This window comes from Drosophila sechellia, chromosome X, assembly GCF_004382195.2.
Source record: "Drosophila sechellia strain sech25 chromosome X, ASM438219v1, whole genome shotgun sequence".
In the NCBI taxonomy this organism is placed as follows: domain Eukaryota; kingdom Metazoa; phylum Arthropoda; class Insecta; order Diptera; family Drosophilidae; genus Drosophila; species Drosophila sechellia.
In genome coordinates this window covers 8,732,087-8,756,474 of record NC_045954.1, presented here as the reverse complement: position 1 = coordinate 8,756,474, position 24,388 = coordinate 8,732,087, and the positions used below count along the sequence as shown (strand labels likewise).

General features: G+C 38.9%; 2 protein-coding genes across 7 annotated transcripts in view; one reads left to right on the top strand and one right to left on the bottom strand.

The window, feature by feature from the left end:
• LOC6619746 (eye-specific diacylglycerol kinase) overlaps positions 1-24,388 on the top strand; it is a 111,349-nt gene that overhangs the window by 35,273 nt on the left and 51,688 nt on the right. The gene's annotated exons all lie outside the window — the stretch shown is intronic.
• On the bottom strand, positions 3,222-24,119 carry LOC6619743 (farnesol dehydrogenase). Of its 2 annotated transcripts, none has more exons than XM_032724719.1 (2): positions 23,241-24,119; positions 3,222-3,711 (listed from the first exon to the last, which is right to left on the bottom strand). In XM_032724719.1, the coding sequence occupies exons 1-2, from the start codon at positions 23,811-23,813 to the stop codon at positions 3,631-3,633; spliced, it is 654 nt and encodes a 217-aa protein (XP_032580610.1). In that variant the 5' UTR covers positions 23,814-24,119; the 3' UTR covers positions 3,222-3,630. The 2 variants fall into 2 exon arrangements, with proteins under 2 accessions (XP_032580610.1, XP_002043958.1); XM_002043922.2 differs by lacking the exon at positions 3,222-3,711 and adding an exon at positions 22,600-23,033 and having other exon boundaries at positions 23,241-24,114.

The window sequence follows — 24,388 nt, the reverse complement described above, 5'->3', positions numbered from 1 at the left end:
AGAACTGCTGCCATTAAGCTGAACATATTTTCCGAGGCTAATTTACACACAGTCAATTTGGCACAACGAAGCCAGGATAATTAAATAGTACTCTTTTCTGTTGGGATTTTTGACTCTTACCGCATACATTAAATATTAAAAACATACGTTTATTAAAAAAAAAACAACGAACTTGCTGGGAAAAACTAAATTCTACCTACTCGGAAGTTTGTATCCTTGTTTATTTATTCTACGGCAGTTTTCGCAATATTGTCGCCATTGAAGGCAACTAATGAACTTTATTAAAATACCCTCTAATGTGCACACATGTCGTGCCTTCTGGTCTCCCCTTTCTTTCTTTTTTTTGACACACTTTTATGGGCAATTTGAAACACATTTCATGTGGCCCAACCTTCGCCTTCGACTGGCAAAAACAACGTCGTAGTATAATGTGTTGCCTACTTTTTCGGGGGGTTACTCCTCATTAACTTTTGCTGGGGCTTCACATAATAAGATGTTGGTTGTTGTGCGTACTTAAGTGAAATCTCCTTAATATGTTAACAACTCATTGGGGGATTTTTTTTTTTTTTTTCGGCTCGACCTTAGGCAATTGGCCCACTGTGATAGACGCTTTTTGGCCGCGTCCTGTGGCCACGTCATGTTTGCCAGGAAAATTCGAAGAAGATGAACGAAAAAACTATGACCAAAGGTCTAAGATTTTGTCTTGTCACTTTCTGCTCGGCTTGCTGAATTATTTATGGAGATGAAGGTGAAGATTCCATGTAGCAAAAACAAAAAAAAAAAGTAAAAAATAAATACAAGTAAATATATACATCTAGAAAAAAAAATAAGTAGAAGCTGCCAAAAACAAAGGACACAAAGAATAAAGACGATTTTACCTGCTGTGTCAAGTGGCAAAATCTGCGCTGTAATGTGCATATATAATTTTCTATTTGTGTGTATGTGTGTGCCTTGTGTATACGTTTCGCCGGAAATCTTCCTCTTCTTCGCCGCTTCCTTTTAGCTCGAGCACTTAATGCTCCAATGAATTTTGTGTAAGCATTTTTCGCTTAACTATAATCGCAGGGTATTATGAATATGTTGTGATGGATGAGCCACTAGTATTATTCATGGATATCTACAGAAGTTTGTTAATATCTGGATTTATTCTTATTTTTAAGATGAATTCATCTATAATGAATTTTTAATTGATTGGTCTATTTGATTGATCATAAATCGGATTTTTTATATTAATGGAAACATCTAATATATCCTTTTGATAATCTATCAGCCTTAAATAATATTTAAATTGCACATTTAATTATACTTTGCATTTTTCATCTACATATTTAAATAAAATCAATATTCCTATAATTAATGTTACACTTTGTACATTAAAATCCCAAGAGAGAGTAGCAAAAAAGTTTGTTTTTAAGCTTCGCTGATTTCGACTTTTTTATTTGTAAATATGAATCCTGACTACTTTTTATGAGTAGACGCTTTAAACTATACTATGCAACACTGCAAATGAAGTAGAGCAGGGCGGCCCAGACAGCCGCAGTGGGCGTGGCAGAGGGCAAGAAGGAGAAGGAAAGGGAAAGGGAAACCGACTGAGACTTAGACTGGAGACCCAAGAAGACTTTATTAAAATTTTCGGTAGTCGTTTGTCTGTGTCGCGTTGTCTGCCGAGTTGAGTTGAGTTTATTAAAAGCCCTAAAGTACGCAACACTCTTTGCTTTAGGCTTTGATTTGATGTTAATGCAAATGGCCCCGCCCCCTTTTGCCATCGTTTGGCAGCTTCAAATTGCCGCACTGTTTAATTTTTAATGAAGCAACCGAAACAGATTTACTACCAAGGCAGCGGAGGGCTGGCATCACCATTCCGCATCATCATTATGATCTCAGTGGCAGCGGGAGGCAGGAAAATCTTGAAGGGAGGCTGCGTTTTCCAACGCTTACGACCAGCTGATGTCTGATTAATCATCAATGATGGAAAATGGGATATATCTGTGTGCCGAAACGCACAAGGAGCACTCTCCGCATGCCGGAAATCTGGGGCACGTTCCCTGATTATTTCCAAGCCATCAGCATCCACCCGGATGCCAAACTCCCAATCCCAATCCCAACCCGCCCAACCACTTTCACTTCCTCTATTTTGAAAGAGCACACGTGTCAAGTGGCTGGGATTGCCCCATCTCCGAACCCCATTAAGAAGCTGTAACTCCATGAGGTCAAAAAGCGCATTCACCCGTGGCAAATAACCCAAGGTTTTGGTAAGTGTGCAATTGCGGAAAACACTTGCAATTAATGCTGTGCAGCAAACACAAGTCCTTCGGTTTTTGGCCTTTAGCAATTAGTTGCCTCCACACTCGCACTTAAAGTTTCAGTTTGGAAATTCGGTTGAAAGGGAACTCAACTGCGTAGAATTTCTAATCCATCACTTGAGTTTTACACACTATATTTAGAATTTCTCGGTAGAACAAGTGATTAGGGGTTTTCAAATCACTTGTTAAGATGCCCATAAGTGTGCAACAAGAGGGATGCCGGATTAAGTATCTACTGTTGCATGATTTTAAACACCTTTGATACTTACAAGAACTTAATGCTGCCGAAGTTCAATTGTTTTCGTGTGCTCGGACTAACCAATTAGGAGCTTGGCTCTAAAAATATTCATAAACGTGTTTGGTGATAAGTTGAAGTGAAGTCTCTTTGCGGCTTGTGGCATCATTTATTCAGAGAAGTAGCACAACTTCTTTGGGGGGAAGATATGTGAGGAAACGGGCCAAGATGAAGATGAATGCAGTAGTAGGTAGTAGGTGGCTTTGCCAATGCAATTCCAAGGCTCATATATATCATGGTGGGTTCACGGTGGCTCACTGTCTTCAGGTGAACGCCCGGGTTAGGAAGTCACGTTTCCAGCGAATATATGACGCCGCCAGAAAGTTGAAAACTCATTTTAACCCCCGCCACCACCCAACTCCTGGGAATTTTGAAAGTCAGGAACATAGAACCCTTCTTTTCGATGGGTATTCCCAATGTGATGGCCGTGAACGTGGTTGGCTTAAATTGTTCGCTGAAAGTTTGTCCTTAACACCGGAGTTGCTGCTAGTCGAACGCATATCTCGGTAATGCCTAGTTAAATGCCAAATTTGATTTTCCTCTGGCCACCACCAGGGTGGAAGATTTTCCTTGGAAAATGGCTTAACATCATTTTGACTTTCAGCTATTAATTCAATACGAAATTCGGGTGAAATACATTTGGGTATATATTATCTGGCGGTCTTAAATGCAATGTTAGAAAATGTAGTCCTTATTAAAGCCTTATTACAACGCCATTGATGTGGATAGTAGTTAGCCCAAGTACGTACTTGGTAGCCATTTCGATTTTTCGATTAAATCGTCCGAAGTTTCCTAATTGATTGAGTTGAAAGTTCATTTGTTCAGATCAGAGTTCATTTGCCGCCGATGGTGCGCCCCGTCCAGTCGAAAGGGGTCAAGAGTGACATGTTGATGTCCAGGATTGGGACCTCGTTGTCCATTTGACCCGATAAGTGACAAAGAAGCCCCTTAAAGCGATTTGCGCACTCCTCGTCCCTCCAAACACGAGCATTTATCTTTGGCCTTTGGTACGCTGCTGCTCCCTGGGAGTCCTTAAAATGTCTGCTGATATCCTGGCAAGTTGACAGACAGTTTTAAGTTCTTAGTTTCATTGTTATTTCGTGTCTGTCTGCGCTGCAAAAAAAAAAAAAAAAGTGCATAAATAAAAATATTCCCAAGCTAAAAAAGAGGACACTTCGAAATATTCCGAAAAGCTCCTTCTGTTTTTATTTTTATTCGGGGCCAAGATCACGTAAGGTGTTGTGTCTTTCTGTTTATGGCTTTTAAATGAGCACATTTTTGCCTCGCTACCAGCTAAAGAAACCCTTTTAATACCCTCTACCACCCAACTGGGGCTATTTCTTCCCCAGCCGAGTTGCCAAAAGTTGCCAGGCACTCTCACCCGGTCTCAAGGTAAATAAAAAGTACTTAAATGCGCTGCCAAGCATCCTCGAACATCGCCAAAAGTTACATTTATAAACCAGTGTCTTATATTCCGCACACACTCACTTTTCCGAGAGCTTTTCAAATTTGTTTGTTTTTCCTTTGGCTCTGTTTTTTTTTTTTTTTTTTTTTTTTTCCTAATGTCTCCATGCAAAAATGGCAAAGTGGAATGATGGAGTGCAGCAAATTGCAAAATATCCGCGGGCTAAATGCTACGATAAAAACATGTGTAGGCACTGGAAAAAAAGTAGTGCTAGAAACATGCTTACCAAAATCCTTCAGTGATTTATCCTTATCCAAATATTCCAAAATATTTCCCAAAGAAAGATATATTTTGCAACAGGTTTTTCTTCAAGTGTCTGGCGGATTTCCCACGTTTTTCCACGTTGTAAGCTTGTGTGTGCATAGTAATGCCAGCACTTTGTATTATTTTTCGCAATTTAGAAGTCATTCACTCTAGTTTGCCTGGCAAGTCAAATGAGCAACGAACTCGCACGGAGGCAATCAATGCCAGAAACGAGGATTTCTGGGAAGAATAGCTGCTTGCTGAATTGTGGTGGGAACAACGGTTCGTTGTCTATTTTATTGTATTTTAATTTATGTTATTTATGCCAACCGCAGTCGCTGAACTGTTAGCTATAGTCTGCGGTCGCCCCATCTCCCTCGCGCGTCCCACATGCCGTCTCTTTCGTGCCGTTGCATATTGCCGTCTCTCTCGTTTGTTTTGTCTGCATCACGGTTGCCGTTAGTGTCACCAAAGGGATTTGTACTTTAATTTCCTTTGCTAATACCAAATGTTGTCTGCCACCCACATCTGTTGTCCTTCCTTCTCCCTCTTCCTCTACCACACCATATTGGCGTCTCTTTCGCGCACACTGCTTGGCCCTATTGTCACCAAAAAAATGTTGTGCATAAAAGTCAGGTTTCTTGATCTACGGGTAATGTGTCTTATGAATTATAAAATACAGCAGGTTCATTCTAGTTAAATTTGCCAACTAATTTACTAATGGAATATTTCAATAGCAATATGCTGAATTTATGTTATTTGGGGTAAATACAAGATGAGGACGAAACTTTCAAATGAAATATGAGTTTTGCCTGCAATTTAAGTTGGGCTTTGAGTCGAAGCGCTATGCAGCTTGAAACTTTACGTGGCTAAAGTTACATTTCATTTTTTATTTGTTCTACTCCCTGTGATGTTCTAAATTCAGTGCACAGCACTTCTTTTGTTAGCCAAAGGAAATAAAACGCTTCTCAAATAGCTGCCAAGAGCTTATTTGATTCCTGCTTATTGTGCGAGTGTGTGTGTGTGTGCCTGTATCTGTGTGTGTGTGTGATTGTTGAGCTGGTATTTGTGTAGGTGCAGCTGTGGGAGTGTGTGGCTGTTTTTTTTCGTCCTTTATTTGCTTCAACCAGGACCCTTCTTGATGCATTGTCGCCTCGTGCACAATCACATCTGACTTCGTTTCATTCTCTTTTTCCCCTTTTTGGTGCGACAACACTGGCTAACGTGTAAATGTATTTTTAAAATTGATTTAAAATAGTTGAATCAAACACTACACTTAAGTGTTGTTAACAGTTAAAAACAATTTTTAACTCCTAATAGCTTTAAACTTAACTTTTCTATTAGCTTCCACTTAGAATTTTAAGTTAATGTTAAAAAATGTTTTAGCGAAAATATGTGCGTAATGAAAGAAGTTTTAGTATTTTTTTTAGCTAAGGCTTGCAGTTTCTGCGCTATTTGTGTGACCTCAGCTGTCGCCTCTCATTCTTCTTCCGTTCGCTGTGCAAAAATGGCAGTCAGCTGCTGTTCAAACTTTTGCAAGCACTTTTGTTTTCATTCAATGTCCTGGCCAGACAGCCGCCCAACATTTTGCACAATTTCCATTTCAAAGCGAAAACTTAACGCCAGCCAGTTTTCCATCCCATATTTCACCCAAACCCATAACCATCATGGCCACCATTTTTCGTTCTGGATCTGGTTTTGGATCGAAAAGCGTTGACCAGGGGGCCTCGAACAATTGTGAACGAAAATAGACGACAAATAAGTTTCACGATGAAATTTAAAATTCTATCAATTTTTAGCCAACTGCAGCTAGAATGGTCGTGATTGTGATTTATGGTTGCCAAGTTTTTCGGTTAAGTTTATTTTTCACTCGCCACTGCAAGTTTAACAAGCTTCCTTGTGTGTGGCCCACGTTTTTTTCACATTGTTTTTCTTATGAGAATTCATTTTGTGCAACAAGTTAGCAGACTTTTTGCACTTGAAACAATTTTTCCCACGGGTTATTTTGTTATTTCAAAAGTATAGTTATAAAATTAAATTATATTAAACATCTTCTTCTGCTACAATAACGAAAAAGGTCCTTGCGAACAAAAACTTGCAGAGTTCCTTAAAAGGGGGCTTTCAAATAATTGGTGCCTCAATTTGAAGTAGTTAAGAAAATATGTGCAAGTTGAGAGCAAATAAACTAGGAGTTTTTCAAACTTTTCCACCATTCAAGTATCGTTTGAAAATAGTTGGCAGCAGAGTCTGAGTTCCTGAATGGAAAAGAGTTGTCTGCACAAAGAAAAATAGTTGAATATATAGTTTGGAATTTATTGTGGTCCAAAAATAATTCAAGACTTCAGAAAAATGGAGCTACTAACGTTCAGGGCTTTAAGCCAATATTAAACAAAGAATATATTTAAATATATTTTAAAATGAACTTAATGCCGCACAAAGAAAAAATCTAGAGCAAAATTAAAGCTCGTCGGCGTAGAAGAAAGTTGAATGAAAGTGAATCCTGTGGGAAATAGGAAGCAAGATTACTTTCAAGGTTTCCCTGGATTTGCGCTCCTTTTGTTTTTATACTTGTCGGCCCTTTTCCCCAACTTGTGCACCCCCTATATATGCTATATACATACTATATAAACCTTCAGTCGGACTTTTTAATAACTTTTGTCTGACGCATAGCTCGACAAGGCATGGTAGGGCAAAAATTTCGCCAGTGGGGTTTTTTTTTATCCATACTCTCTTTCTTTTTTTTGTTCTATATTTTGAGCTGAAGGAAAATTGCACATTGCATGTGTGTGTGTGTGTGTGTGTTTTTCAGAAAAATCTACACTCCTACATCGCGCAATGAAAACGTACATTGTCCCCACAGTGCCAACTACAATTTTCCGACCAACTTTTCAGCATGTGAGTGAGCAGCGGCGGAATTTGCACATCTTAAAGTTAGACTTAAAGTCGCCAACTTCTGACGAAGTCAACGCAACAAGCGGCAAAGTTTTTTTTTTTTTGTAAATTGGGGGAAAACTCCCGGAAAAACAAGAACACAACAAAGCACAGGGAAGTACAATAATATGACAAAAAATGGGAGCGGAAAAATGGCATAAAAATTACCTGTAAATAAAAGCAACAAAAGCAAAGTAAGCGAAAAAATGGCATAACAAAAATTCACAAAAAAATAAAAGGGCAACCGAAACGCAAACAAGGTGACAAAAGTCGGGCAGGAAACTTCCGATACTCTTACACCACAGAAAAATATTATTTAATAAATGGCTTAAAGTGTTTTTACATATTTTTTCATTTCAGTAGACAGCAGAATTAATCACTTATCCAAAACGAAAGTCATTTTAAGGGGGGAGGGTTCAAGGATTAAATTTCCCATTAGGGCGCGTAAACAATGACTTTCAGAGAACCAATTAAATTAGGTATTTAACTTGTCGGCAAGTGAGAGTCCTAATAATCCCATGTTTTGCAAAGGCTTCAGTGGAAAACAAAAATGCTGATGTGCGATTGTATCTCGCAGAACAGAGCTCAACTTACTATAATTGTTATTAAAATGTATAAAGCTTTCTTGTAAATAGTTTGCAATACTCAATAATCCCATTTAAATCAGAAAAAAAAACCATAAAAAATGAGATTGCAATTTCTATCCTCAAATTCCTTTGCGAACTTTAAAAGGACATTAAGTTGCGGAAACCCATATTTGGTTATCGTGTGTATGTCGTTCGACCAAAAACAGAAACCAGAAGGAAAAAAAAATAAAAAAAAAATCGGAAAAAATACCAAAAATGCCTCAAAGGCAGTCACTACCTTCCGAATTTAGCCGTTTGATATCCTGTGAAGAGGTGAAAGGTTCCTGGAAATTCATTTTTGAATCTGCCGCATGCTCGTTGCCTGTTGACTTTTCACGATGTTGTTTTGCTTGTCTGGCAGTAAATTCTTTATTTTTTTTTTTGATCCACGCCCATTTGATTACGCCCACATGCAGCCACAGAAAAAAATGGGGTAAAGGTAACAGGGATTTTTGGCAGGAAAGTCCACTAATTTGTCCATTATGGTAACAGTTTGGCGATGGGCGACGACGCTCGAGTCGGCGTGGCACCTGTTGCGGTCTGACAAACTTTTAACTTGATTTGGCCGCCAAATATGCTTGCAAGGAAATTAAAAATCGAAGGACACTTTTTAAGTCCTGTAACGATTGTGCAGCCTTCAAATATCTGACATTTTTTTACCCTTTATTTTCAAGGAGAAAAAATGTCATTAAATGTCAACAAATTTATTTTAATGAACCGACTTAACAAGTGGATTGCAAACTAGAAATCTGAAAGAGGTTAACCCAATATCAGTTACCCCTTTTCTTTAGAATATTTTAAGCTCATTATCCCCCGCATTACGAATGTTGAATGTTGTGGCTAATTAGTCTGATGGGGCATCGAAATGGGTTACGAAAAACGGAAACTATTATAAGTATTATACAAGGGGGACATATCCCGTGGAACTAATTAAGTCAAGCCAAAGCGAATACTTTTCCTCCTCTGCACTCCTTCGCTTCTCGACATAATGAGCACAAATTTACGATGCGTTTAAAAACGCGCACAAACCGCACTGAAACCGAACGCGAAGGAAGCCGCGTATATTTCACTTTGTTAGGCATTTAAATGAATTAAGTGCTGTCAGGATATACAAGAAAAAAAAGAAGAAAAAAAAAAAAAAAATACCGAAACGAAAAAAAAGAAGATACATCGAGAGGAAAAAACATAATTATCATGGTAAAAATTGAATCGAGGGCATGATGAACAGGATGAAAATAAACCGAGGAGTAACGAAGCGAACCTCAAAAACCAACAGCGAGAACGGCAGCAGCTGGCCCAACAGCCTTGAGCTGGGCGGAAAAGTGGGTGGATACTGTTGGTGGGCGGTGGACAAGTGGGCAATTGGGCAAATGGATGGGTGGGCAGATCAAGCGGGCGTATCATAAATGAAATGATGCCTTTGTATTGGTTTTGCTACTCAATTTAATTTATCGCCAGAGCTCGGTCAGCTTTTTTAATATGCAAAGTCTGGCGATGCCAATGATGATGATGATGATGCTTTGTTTTAATTGCCAGCGTAAGGAATCTTTTGGCACAGGGCTGTTAAAATCGTTCATTAAGGCCGATGATTGGCTTTTATGTAGGAACGATCCAAAGCCATCAGCCAATTAGCACGAAAAGTCTTCTGTAGTTTTTTACAACAAGAAAACAGTGAAAAGTGTGCAACAATTTACAGCCATTCCATTTTCATTTGAATTTATGGACTTCACGTCGGTTTCAGCTCAGTAACACCTTCTGAAAAAAAAGCCCACGACTGAACCCAATTTAATCTGAATTTATGGATTATGACTGGATATTCCGTGTCAATTCATTAATTACGATTCAGTACAATTCACAACTAAGTGGAAAGTAATACAAAATTCTAAGAAACTATACAAAAACTAAAAAAAAAACAAAATTTACAAAAGACTGGCATTCCATATTTAGACCATTATTTTTAATGTATTAGCCAAAAATCTGAAAATTTTGTGAAGGAAATTTGGTAAAACTGATTCTAGCGAAAATTCATAAAACAAAATATGAAAATGAATGAAAATTATCATAACTTGGCAAAAAATTGCCATAAAACTAAAGGAATAACATTTTTATAGAGCTAATTAACTTTGAATTTATGTTGCTTTCGAAAAGTGTTGGCCACATGAAATAAGTTTCAATTAAATATGCTTTCAGCAACAATTACATGTGTGGTTCGGGGAGGAAGCCGCCCACTGCTGCACATTGTGGGCATGGCATGTGGTGATGGTAATGCCATACCTGGAAAGGCGCCCACACAGGACCGCAGGAGCCACTCAAAGGATGGATGGATGTGGGAATGGGTTGGGTTGGGATGGTTGGGGCCATCAGGCGATGGCCGTATCCTGCTGCATGCCGGACTATAATTAGTCGGTGGTCCCGCCTAACGGCTGCTTGTCTCATCGGGGAAAGGCTCTCGCATTGCACACATCGCTGCACTTCCTTGCACGCCGAAAACGCTGATCCAATCAATAATTATCCTCATGCACCACCCTCGACGAAGCCTGCTGCCAATCCTAAGTTCGTCCGAAACGCGATAAGCTAGCGGCCAAATTTGCCATTCACTAAAGTCAACCGGGCACTATTCACCTTGTATGAATAATTCAATTGATTTTTCGGTAAATGTTGCCTCGGCCATTTGATTTCGGGCATCGGAATTAACCAAGTTTCTGTGTAGTTTTCCTAAACCTTTTCCACTTTTTTTCCCCGATTTTCGTGGGCTAGCGTGACGGGTAAACTTTAGAGGGAGCCTAACGTTAAAGTGCTGACTATGCATAAATCATTATTTGTCGATTGTTACAAGTAAACAATGAAGCGCACACAGAGAGCAACAACAACAGAAAAATTAAGCTATAAGCAGAGAATGAGAACACGAACCAATAAATTAATCAAAAAAGTTCCGTGGTCAGCGGTGGCCAAAAGGCGTAAACCGAAACGCAAACACGAAACATTCGACCAAACAATTTTCGACCACGATTACTTGGCGATCGTTGTTAAAACGGTAGCCAATCGATTGTCAAAGTGGGTAATTAATTTCAACGCCTTGTAATAATATAAATACGCTGACGTGAAGCAATAATTAATGACGGGCACCGTCAGAAACCACACGTAGAAGAAGGCCTCATAAACATTCAAACCAACATATGGCGCCCAACGTGGGGCTTCAATATGTCGTAAAATGCGCAAAATAACTGTGATGTTAGAAAAGTAACTTTTGTAAAATGAATAGCTAAAATGTACAAATAAATTATTAGACATGTACTTCTAACTTTTTGTAAAGTGTATGGTATCAAATTGTGTGTACGTACACTCTAAACGACTAATTAATTATTTGAGCCCACTTCAAAACGATTTATCAATGTTTTGGATCTAATAAATTATTGCTGGCGGTCTAACAACTTATCCCGCCCCTTATCAACCTATCAGCAGATCGCTGTGCCAACTTTCTGATGACAAATTTAAGCGTCTGCCATGTAACATAAATTGCTCAACTTATCGGGGCCAAGGTGTCAAATGGTGCTCAAGGAATGGCTTAATAAATGGCACGCAATACACCTACTTGGCCAATATAGCCCACATCCCCCTCTAATGGCGTGTCGTTGAACTCTTGGCCCAAACTAAACTGAACATAACTTAACCAACTGGCCTCAACTGTGCTGGACTTTCAACCGTTTCCGGGGTGGCAAACCAATTTAGATCGATTTTCTGCCTGTTGTTCGAGACATTGGCGATATTTATGAAATGAAAATCCAACTCGTTGAGTCCAAAATCCCTGTGACCCAAAATGAACTCAACTCTCGGCAACTTTAAGCCACAGCCAGAGTCAATGGCCCCTTTGTTTTGCCATTCTGGCCACATTTTTGTTATTTTATAATTGCCGATGTGGCTGTGGCTGTGGATGTGGCTGCCTTCAGCCTCGCCTGCTCATTTCGCAGTCCTTTTCCTTTGTAGTCCATGTATTTTTATTCTGTTTTGTTTAACCAGACGCTGTCGACCAAGGGTTGAAAACCGGCAGAAAAATGCCAGGCCAGACTGGTCCAAATAAAAAAAAAAAAATAAATAAAAATAAAATAATTTCACTGGCAACTTGTTGGTTGGTTGGCCCAAATGGATAGGGAATTGAACGAGCTAAGCAACAGAAACTGAAACTCCACTTAACTGGAAGGCAAACGCATTTATATTTAATGAAATATAAATAAAATATTAGAAGGCAAAACTTTTGCCCAAGAATAGAAGCATTTTGGGCCTCGTCCGCAATTCCAATTCATTTGAGTATTTTGCATCGTTGTCACTTTGTCTAAAAAAAAAAAGTAAGAAGCATTCCCAAATTCACTCAGTACGTGCGGAATAAAGTCCATTACATTTCCCAGAATTCACAAGCATTGAAATCGATATAAACTTAAAGGCTTGAACGAATTGCGTTGTTGAACACCTTCAAGTTTTTGTAGAATGCAGTGAAATATTCAAGATATTGTGCATTTTAAGAATATTTTATATAACCGAGCTTAGTTAGCGCAAATATTAATGAAGTTCAAGAAAAATGCCAAAATACCAAGTTAAAATGTTAGAGCATTTCGTTTTCAATCGTTACATCGTTTCAATTGCCATTTCGCTACACCAAATTTCATTAGTTAAATGGGCCAAAACATTGAATGCGATTTTAGCTGGCTATTGATAGCAACATAAATCTATAAAAAGGCTTTAAACCGAATCAAACTGACTTTGTCAGTTGACAGTTGGCCGCAACAACTTTCCGAAAGGTTCGGTGTGTTGGAAAAGCCTCTTTTATTCGTTTATTGCTTGTAATTTTGTATGGGGTTTTCCTCTTATTGGCTGTTTTGCAATGTCAAGTGGTTCTAATGCTTATTTTAATAATAATGTATTTTTAACATTTATTTTATGTCCTCATGGCCAAAGAAAACCAGAGCCTGTCAAGTAAATGTAGCTCATTTCCCGTTCAAAGGAAGAAGGCAAGTCTGAACTGTGGTTTTTCCACCTTGCCCACAAAAGTATGCCAGAAACACAAGGACATTTTATTGTGAAATGCGGTCATCTACATGAATGTGTGTGTGTGTGTGTGTGTGTGTGTGTGATTCTCTACCCTTTTCGATCCTGTTTCTTCTTTGTTCTCCTCCTAATGTAAATCGGTTAATTACATGTCATGAGAATTAATTTTTCCACCACAATTTCCATTGGCTTCATCAGCACGGCCTTTGTTTGCATTGCCTGTTAAAAACACAATCCATGTAATTAGTCAAAGTAATGTAAATGTAAATGCAAATAACAAATAGTAAATGGTAAATTTTAAATACCTTAAAGCCAAAAAGAACACCATGCAATTAAATGACAAGAAATGATAATATTGAAATAAATGAAAGCATGGCAAATAGTGCGAATAGGAAATCTTATTTTATTAGAGAAAATTAATTATTATTTGATAGCTTGGAATCAACCTTTCCGTTTCATTAAAAATGCAATATTCGTGTACACTTTTCGGTACGAAAAGAAACGCCTTTTCTGTGCTATTTCCATTTGATTTCCCATTGAAATGTACAATTTGTGGTTTAAAAACTGATGACACAGTCATTTACCACACAAGTGGGCGTTTTATTGATCACTTTTGGGCCAAAACGGGCAAATTAAAGTTCTGATAAAAATGTGGCCAAATTGCGCTCGTTTCCGATTCTGTTTTTCAACTACCATGTAATTATGGGAAAATATTTTTCCATCGACCAGCGGTACAAATATCAAATAGAAGTTAGCCACAAGAAAATAAAAAAAATGAGCATTTGATTTTATTGAATGGTCGAAAATAAATGTCCGTTAAGAAGCCAAGCCCTCTTTTTTATTTTATTTTTTTCCTGTTCTGGGTATTTACTTTGATTTTGATTTGCTTGATTTGCTCGAAATATATTTATGTTTTCTGTTTGCCATGTTTTTTCCCCCTAATATTTTCCTGTTTTTGCCGATGCTGATGATGATAGTGATAATTGAAGGCGATAATGAAGATGTTGTCGACCGCAGGGCATTTGCAGTGACTTCAAATGATTTGCCAATGCCGCTCGTGCATGAATTTTGTGCGGAAATCGAAACCGCTGTTCATATTGCTTATTTAACAACGTGCGACAAAAAGTCAAATACGAGAAAATAAACTAATTCTATTACAATTGCCTTGGGCAAAACACACACGCCCGTCTTCAACCAAACTGAAATCTGTGGAAAAGCCGAAGGAAAAGCAAGAAAAGCAAGAAAAGCCCTCGCTTTCCCTCGTCTCATTTCCCATGGCAGTGTTTTTGATTTATGACTGCTATTGAACTTGCTGCTCCTGCTCGCCCGGCGATTTTGCTTCGATTGTGTTTTGGTCCTGGCCAATTTATAAGTTTATTTGCTTATGCCAGGGAATCACAATGGTGCGGGGCACTTAACCCAGCCGAAGGAAAACTACAGCAACAATGGATGATATTCATTGAAAACTAATGATGTGGAAAATAGAAAAATTGCCTGCAGTTAGAGGAGAAACGAGATTCGGATCCCTTTGCTGGATACGCAGCGAGATTCCCAGGCGCATTCCCTAAAACAAGCATAAAAGAGATGTATGTTTGCCCAGCAGACAGGACACACGCCAAGGATGCGTTGCCCTTTTGTGGGTTGAACAAAGGAATAAAAATAAACAAATATAAATGGAGTAAACAATCTTGTACGAGAAGAGGAACATTGGCTGCTGCTGTCATGGGAAAACTTATCAAGTATACGTGCTTTCGTTATTTCTCTCGAGTTGCAAATGCAATGTCTACATTGTGGCATGCAAATTCAATTCGATTCATTTCGATTTGCCAAATATGAATTTGGCATCATCAACGAAATAAATGGAGTTAAATATACACATTTGATGGCAATAACCAGCTAAATACAAATAGCTAATCTATTTCTAAGACTTCATTCATGTTAATTAGAACAACAAGTGCTTTCTTCGCAAGCACATACACATACATACATATATATATTTATATATATATATATGTTTCTATGACCTCAGTATCTCAAGACGTCGTAAAGCATTTTTTTGTGGCAATTTAGCCCCTCGATTTTTCGGCCATTAGGAGCAAAGTGCTTGGCCAGGCCAAAAACATTAAAGAATCGGGCGCACTCAGAAAAAAGTGACTGGAAAATGAACAAATAAACAAAACTTCAGTCAATGGGCCCCCGAGCGATTGGCTCGCTGATTGATTTTCAAATGTGCGTAATCAATAAAAAACAAAAGAAAAACGGGCGGAAAAACGACGGGGGGAAATGAGGCGACAAAATGTGAAGAGAGATATAGAGAAAAGCAACCGGGAAATGAAAATGAAAACGAAACGAAATGCCGTGACGTCAAATGAATGAATGAAAAATTTAAATAAATAAATGAAAAATGTTTCAAAAACAATGGGCGGCCAAATATTTGAATTGTAACGTTGTGTTCACCAACGAATGATTTCGACAAAATATGCTAATAGAAATACGCATTTACGAAGATAAATTTATGAAATTGCCATTACTAAGCGTTTCTCTAGCTAATTTCGTCTTGTGGGTCCACAAAATGTTTTTTCCCCCACTCAAGACTATTTTCCGCATTTTCCCCATTCATCGTTCGCCATGCTTCGACAATTTTTGAATGGTCCTTTTCATGCCCAAGGCGAATAAATATGTATTTATGTTTATATATTTGGCTGCCATGGAGTGCTACATAATCAATTTGTTTGTTGTCAAAATTTGTTCAATTTGTTTGTCTGTCAATCCATAAACTAATAGAATTTGCAACGAAATATCAACAGAATTTGCGATTGAGCTTGAGACTACGGCATTAGTATTGTTACTAAATTTATCAAATTTATTATGTTTCATAACGATTCCCTCATCAATTCCTACTTAAATCCCTCGCATATCATTCATTCCAATTGTCCAATTCCCAAGCCACTTATTTACAATGTTATAAGCACAATTAATCATCATATAACTATCACGAAAAGTTCTTATCATTGCCATTAACTATTTGTCTGTATCAATGTTAATTTGTGCAAAAGGTGTCATGTAAATGAAATGTATTTTCTGTACTCTCTTTTTATTTTATTGGTAAGCATAATTTGTGAATACAACAATATATTTTTTTTGAATATTTTGAATGATCATCTTGTCTTAACAAGCTCAATAACTTTTTAGCAGTGGTCTTGATATTTGTCGACTATTTAGCTAATTAATTGATGGCCACATTTTGAATTGACAAAATTGGTTTTGTGGCCGCAAGGTATCCGGTTGCATGCAACCAACTTTGGCTTCATTACGTGATGGATTTTTAATTAGTGCAAATAGCTTCGATCAAAAGTTGACCCAACCTATAAGTGCACTCACTCAACGCACTTGCAATTAGCCTGGCTTTGTTTTTATTGCCTTACGCTTTGCACTTTTGGCAATTTAGTTGAGAGGCAGTAACGGAGTATCGTTATTAGAAATTAAAAACTTTGTTGCAAGTTTGACCCCGCCCTGCGACCTTTTGACCCCGCTGTGGTCGAAAATGATAGGCTTGGATTTGGGATGCCTGTGGAAAGTTGAGTAACTTTATCTTTCGTATGGCAAATTTCAGTTTTATGGTGACCGGAAAATGTGGGTAAATTATACATGATGAGTACCTATTCAAAAATGCACTACTGGCATAAATCTTAAATAAATTAATTAAATCGCAATCAGCTCGAGCTCTGTGTTTTTTCCACTGCTGCTATTCAAATATGCAGTTTAACTTGCAAATCAAAGGTTAATTGAAGCACGTCGTCGTGAAAAAGCAAAGGCTTTTATGCATTTCATTAAAGCTAAAAGCATTTTCATATTTATCATTGCATTTCGATAAATCGATTATACTTATACAAATAGACTGCCACACAGGGCTCGCATCAAATCAGCTTAATGGTTGTAAAAAAAAAAAAATAAAATAAATAAAATAAAAGGAACAAGGACCAGAAACAGGGAAAAATCAACAGACTATCAGCAAACTATCATCAATTTGGCATGCAAATCACTTGCTCAAGGCTCTTTTCTGCCCACTTGGAATCATGCCATTACACCCAATCCCATTCTCCTTTTTTCTTTCGCAAAATGCGGGTTCCTTTGTGCACCAGCATTTAAAAGTTCAGTGGGCATGGCTTAAACTAGTTTCAAAGGATATAACAGACCCAAAGGAGACACCCGCAAAAAATGTATTTATAACTAGGCCGGGCACCTATTTGCACTTCTACTTGTGTATATATCAGAAAATAAATATATTTTTGTTTTTTCTGGTCTACAAATAATCCCATGTGCACAAATAAAGCTCTACGCTCTATAATGAAAAGTAAAATCTTCATTAAGTACGTTTAAAAATAAAGGAGACCTTCTGGTTTTTATAGAATTTTATCCAACATTTTTTCTATTTGTTTAACTTTTTTATGCTGCATGAAAAGCATTTTCAGCAATATATATGAGAATTCAAACAGTTGTTGAATTTTATTGCTGACCAAATACTACAATCAATTTGAATATCAAATGGCACAATAAATAAAAAATACCAATTAATGGTAGAAAGTCATGCAAATATATATTTTTTTTAATTCGTAGCTGCAGTAAAGGGTTTTTTTTTTGAGAATTGCTCGGTGTGAATTTGAGTGTCAGACGTGGGAAGGTGAACGAAAGACGAGCCCTCAATAATTGTTCAGTAATCGATGGCGTATACGTAATTTTTATTGCTGCATGTGTCACATTGCCTGCGACTGCCGAAGACGATAGCATAAAAATAAAAATAAAAATGGGAAAAATCAACATGGCAGTGGCAAAAACAAAATCCACGAAGTAGAGCCGAGCACAAAGTGTTTAAAGTGTATTATGCTTTAAAAGGGATATCGTCTTTGCCGCAAAAGCTTAGAGCAGCGGAAGCGACTGCAGAAAGCGGAAACGGAAGTTGGGCCGCCGTCACTCCAACATTTCTCTTTGTTATGTCCACACATTCGTGCTGGTGACTTTTGTGTCGCCACTAAGCGGCTTAGAATCATCTGAAAACTGTTGGAAAAACCCACTCCATCTCGCCATCTCATCTCAAGTCTAAGGATCAACTTTAGTGCGGGCTCAAGGAGATGCATTTAATTTGCCAAATGTGCTCACAGAGAAGCGCAGCAAATGCAGTTCTATTTGAGTTACTTGAGTGGTTATTGTTAAACGACATTTAATGAAATTAAGGCAAATAGCATGTCTTCTTTTTTGAACTAGCTACCGAAACAGTTTCAAATAAATTACCTTATTAAATTTGAAGCTTCAAAAATATCCCCTGTGGACTTGTGAATTTTCTTCCGCTTATTTCCGCTCATTCAGCCTAACCAAATACCCATTGCCTTTAACATATTTGACTTAAATATGCAAAGTTGTTGTGCGAGTTTTTGGGCTGAGGGGGGCGTGGCTGCTTAAAAACACACGCCAAGAGGGCCAAAAACAAAAAAGCAAAAAACTAAGGGTTCTTGACTAACACCGAAAAGCAAATGAAATAGCACACAAAAGCGTTGGTAGGCGGGAAAACTTTATGAAAAAAAAAGAGCCTGATTATAATGGGAAAAGGCTGGAAAACTCTCTCTCTGTTATTTTGGTACTTTGTGGAGTATTTTTGCCCAGCGAGCTTACAATTCAACCGAAGAGCTACAAGTTTCGCCCTTGATGAACCTTAACCCGCTCATTTTATTCGTTTAGTTCGCGGTGCTGTGCACAAAGCAGCCGAGAAGAAAAGTGAAAAGTTCTTAATCATGTAAACGAAACGTTATGCTGCAATTTATGTGCAAGGGCTAATATGCTAATATGCCGCACGCGCCGTCATCATCACCATCATCATCATCATTGTGCATCCCAACTGGCGTGTGGCGGATCCGGATCCGGGTCCGCTTGGTTGCCTGGTTCTCCGGTAGGACTCCCTTCCCTTCCGGATTCTATATTTTCCGCCCTTTTTTTGCCGCAGACTCAGGAGTGCATGCATGTGTGGGCACGAGTGTAATTCAATAGCAACGAATGCAATTGCCCCCCGAACACTTTGCACTGAGAGAAAAATATAGTACTATTATTCAAATGAAGTCAATGGAAAGCATAGAAACTTACTGCATACAAGCAATGTTGTTTTCAGTGTTATTTTATTCTATCTAGCTGTGAAATATTTAGAACAATCGATTGGGAAATAATTAGTTTATACCAAAACGCAACATGATACATAAGTTTTGATATCCATTGAGTATGCATATTTCGCTTACAAATCATACCAAAAGCTTGGGGCATAATAATGCTGTGCCTATTAATGCCGAATGTGGTACAATACAATCCCGAATGAATGGCATTACAAAGTGAACTTGTGGCAATTGAAATCATCCAGCGGCTATGTTTTTGCTTCATTAAATGCAAATGCAAAGTAAACGGAACGTGTTTGCCATCCGGATTGTCAATGTTTTTGCAGGCATGCAAAACTACAGATTCTGTCTCCTTGCTGTAATATTTGTGCAGTTTGATTGTCTTGAGCAGTTGGAGTCGTACGATTTGAACTATTTGCAACGTGTGTGTATGGATTTTATTAAATTTTTACCACCACCATCCGGCTTGGGCCGTTGAAAGTTGAGAGTGCACCTGGGGAATCTATGGACGAAGGCAATCGGGGATTGCCTTTCTAGGGCTTGAGCTAAAAACCTCATCAATCAGAAAATCTGAAATACGGACTGCAGCCTGATGATGATGATGATGATGGGACACTGTTTGGCAATTTTCTTGGCACTTATTGTTTGCCTTTGTTTAGCTTGCAAATTGCCTGACAATGACGATGATGGCTGAGCACTTCGAGCATGACCGAATTTTCACCCGAATGAGGTCGGAAAATGCACACACACACACACACACACCCATTACCACCATCCAATTGACGCCCCATGTGGATCAATTTTGATTGACATCCAACGAAAGGGCAATCACGAAAAGTATATGCTCCTAATTGCAGTTGATTAAAGGCGATTAAAGTTGGCAAGGCCAGCGATTAAGTAGAATTTACACTAACTTTAATAGCGTGCTCGTCGATTCGAAAAATATGGCTGCATACTTTTGGGCACCTTTCTTGGTGTTTCCAAGCAATTCACTTGCTTTGCGGTTTCCAAAAAACTCATTTCGATGAAAATCGAACTCAAATATTAATGGTTATTATTTTTCTACGTATTCATCAATGTGGCAGTTGTCAAAGAAAATGTACAAAATGATATCCATTCGATTGCTAATAAAGAGCCACCGCAAATTTCAATCAAGTCCCTTGCAGCCCGCACAACGGATTCCAAATTTTGTTACCGCTCCAAGGATGGAGTGGCGTAGGCCAGAATTGGCTTTTGATGGATGCCCGGTTTTAATTTCTGGGAATTCACCTCGAATGCAAACACGTCCACGGACCCAAAGGTCAGCACACACATTTGCCACAACTGTCCCAAACAGAATGCCGGGAGTGCCTGTGGGCGTTCTGTGTCATAAAGTAAATGTCGATAGCAGGGAGCAGCAGCTCAAAACACCAAAACTAGCCGGCAACCACAGCAGCTTCCGCACTGCAGAAATGTAGAAGTAGGTGGGTGGCGGACCTGGCAAAATCCACTGGACCTGCTCCAAAAATTCCAGGTGGCGAAGGGGGGAGTTAGATTTTCCAGCGGGCCAAGTGGGCGGTTTCAAACACACAAAAACAAGAACTGGAGGGCCAAGGGCAAAAATGCCATAAACATGTTGCATATTGTTGTGGGATTGCGAAAACGAAAAACCCCATGCATCTCAACTGCGAGTCTGGCCAAAAGTGAATTTCACTTAAACGGGTTAAGCCAGGGAAAATATTTCCGCCCCCAAAAGCCCTCTACATGTTTAAATTGCATTTAGGTCTGCGATGGCGTTCTTGGCTAAAAACAAAAAACCAAAAAGGTCCAAATAAACTGGGCATCCAATGAAAATATTTGCCCAAAATATAATGTTGAATTAGGAATCTTGTATTCGTAGGGAAATTGGAGTTTTAAATACCAAAGGGTGTACTTTCGCTCTGCAAAATCAGATTGGATTTTTCCAATAAATATTGTGCATAAATATCGTTTAATCTGCTGAAAAGCTATATGAAATCTAGTCAGTTGGTTTCCAAAGTCTAAGGAAAATGCGACTGCGACGGCGAATGTGGGAAAAATAATATTTCACATGCTGGTTGGCAGGAAAACTTCGGTGCTATATGACATTTGTTATTAATTTAATTAAAACAAAATGCCGGAAATGAGTGAAGTGAAGAGTTATGTGTCAAACAAAAAGGAACTTCCGAACTGGCAGTCAGCGAATTAGGCAACGCAAATCCTTCCTTGAAATACAAGAACACCGTAGTTCTTTATATCTAAAATAGATTGTACGAAAATTTAGAATATATAAGCTTGATTAGCAAATAATTTCTTAAAACAAATACAAAATGCTATTCACTTGAAATTATAATTTAATTTAACTTTGCTAGAAATAATCGCGAAAAACGCCAACAGAGTTTAGCGAAGAGCACACATGTGATGTTATTCTGTCATTAAAAGGTTGCCAAAAAGAGAAAAAAAAGTTTACCCTTCTCCGCTGAAATATGAGCATTTAAATTAAGGGACTGTGTCGAAAAAGTTTTGCTGCGCGCTCAGCGCTTAAATGAAATAAAATAATTACGCTGAGATAATATGGATGCTGTACATAATGCCTTGCCCCGAATTTTTGACTTAAGTCCCCATCCGCGAGGACCACAAACTCGTGAAAGTTTGCGGCCCTAATGTTGGAAAATTTGTTAATTTTTCGTTAGCCTCGAAAGCGAGTGCAATTACATGCCCCACTGAGCCTGTGCTCCTAAGTACCAAATCGTGTCGCGAAACGATGCGTATACGTAATGTGCGTATACGTAATACGCAACTCGACTAATCCCAAGTGGCTATTCATCCGGATGGCAGGATGGGCTGGTTGGTCGTCTCCATTTGCGTAGATTTTTCGAGAATTTATTCGCACAACTGCCAGAAAGCAAATATATTTGAATTAATTGATTATGCGGCTGTGGCAACTAACAACTTTCACACACACACAAAAGTTTGTCTGGCCAAACTATTTTGGCCACAACTAAGAGCATATCTCAAAGTTTGCCTTTTTTTATCGCCTCGTGGACACATGACTTAATTTAATCACATGAAACCAAATTTAAGTCAATGTCATAAATGGATTAAACAAAGTTGGCTTAAAACTGCTTGGGAATGTTTGTTAACAATTCGTTTCACTTTTAAACTGAAGAGTCAAGGGCAGTTTGTGGCATTCAATTGAATTAAAAAGCGAAAAAAGTCATTCCGACTGAAATATTTATGATGCTAATTTAGCAAACAACGCATTTCCACTTGGCTTTGACCAATGAAACACATATAAATAATAGATGCCGCTAAAAATGGCATTAATAATGATATTTTAAGCTAACATTTTTGACGGGTGTGCAGGAAATTACAGGAAATTACTGCATTTTTAATAACCGGAAGTTAAAAGTACCGCCCATTATTAAGAACTTCCGTTCGATGACTCTATCGTTGTCATTATAGAGACCAATTGCTGGTGCAGGTCTATACAAATTTTTAAGCAATCGATTTAAATACAATCGATTCTTACCAATGCATTGTTAGTTCACAGAACTGAATTATTTATTTGGTTTGAGGAAAGGTGCGGAATATATATACATATACTACGTAGTAACTGAACACAATAATAAAAATAAAATGAAACGAGGTGAGTGCAAACAGTTTGTGGCTAACCAAATGGGGGCTGTGAGTATCTCGCTGTGTCTCATATGTGTCGGGTCGTTCGCCTTTATTTGATTTTTACTGTTCCACTGCAAGTCGATGGCCTAATCTCTGGGGCTGCGTTGTGTTGTCGGGCTATCAGAAGTACTCGCCCACCGCCCTCAGCGTTACCTGCTCCACCTGTGTGTGCGGCGGCGTGGATAGGGCGTACAGTACAGCCTGGGCCACGTCCTCCGCCTGGAGGATCACCTCGCCCAGCTTGGCCTTCGTCTCGTCCGGAACGATCTCGGTGGCCACCCAGCCGGGATTGATGCTCTGCAGGATTGGAAAATTTGTCCAAATATTATTGACCCTTTCGTTATATTAAATTCGATTTGGGAAAGCTTTTTTAACGAGGTAACACTGTACTAATCGACATTATAGTTTATGTTTATTATTTATGGATTTTCACAACCTTTTGCGGAGATCTTAGCTGCTAAATGGTTTTAGTTTTGACCTTGATTTGAGGTTTCTTTTGCTCACCGTGGTCTTGATCTTTGATCCTTGATTGATCAGCTCCTGTCTGCAGATCTCCTGGACGGCAGTCAGGGCAAGTTTGCTGGGTGTGTACGCGTTGAGGCTCTCATCCGCCGGATCCGGCTTATAGCCGGCCATTCCGGCCGTGCTATTCACGAAGATCAGGTGTCCAGCCACCTGGCGGCGTCTCATGCTGCCGGCGGCCAACTTGGTGCAGTAAATGCTGCCCATGAGATTCGTTTGCAGGATGTTGTTGATATCCTTGGTGGGCATATCGATCAGCTGGCCACCCAGCACGATGCCCGCATTGTTGATCAGCACATCGATGCCGCCCAGCTCCTTTTCGATCCACTCGAAGGCAGTGTCCACCTGCAACTCCTGCGACACATCGCATTTGTGCTGATGGAAGCGCTTCCTCTGCTCCTCCGGCAAGGATTGGCGCAGCTGCTCGAGGCGATCGGTGCGTCGGGCCAGGCCCACCACCTGCAGACCGGCGCCTACCAAAAGCCGGGCACAGGCTGCTCCGATTCCGGAACTGGCGCCACTGATTACGGCAACGCGATTCTGCCAACGATCCATTGCTCACGAATTCCACCGATCAACTGAGTCCGGAGTACAGCCGATGATCGGGTTATATATGCATTCGGTGGGGCTTATCGCAGCGCCGCTCTCTTGTGATAACTCTCTCTTTGTGCACCGAGAGAAATTCCCATGATAATTATGAATAAAATCATGTATATGCGGTATGAAGTGTAAATTAATAGTATGGCAACTTAAATGCTTACACGTATCACATCTTTTAAGAGTCTATTCAAAGAATAGAGTTTATTTTATAGTAGAGTTCTTTTTTCTGAGTGTACTTTCAATGGCATGTAAACGTTGTTTGCATGACGTGTCTTTCGTTCCTTGGAACAGACCATCCGATCAGTGGGGCTGCTGACAGCAGATGTTGTTTCGGCCTATCAACCCCAATGAATTCAATATGATAACCAAACATTCAAGGTCTTAAGAAATGTTTGTTCATATTGTAAAAACTGAAAAACATAAATTGAAATATATATAAAAGTGATAATGATATAATATAATGATATAATATATAAGAAATATGACAATATTATATCGAGATTAAGGACGGATTTCAATGGCTTGCGTAA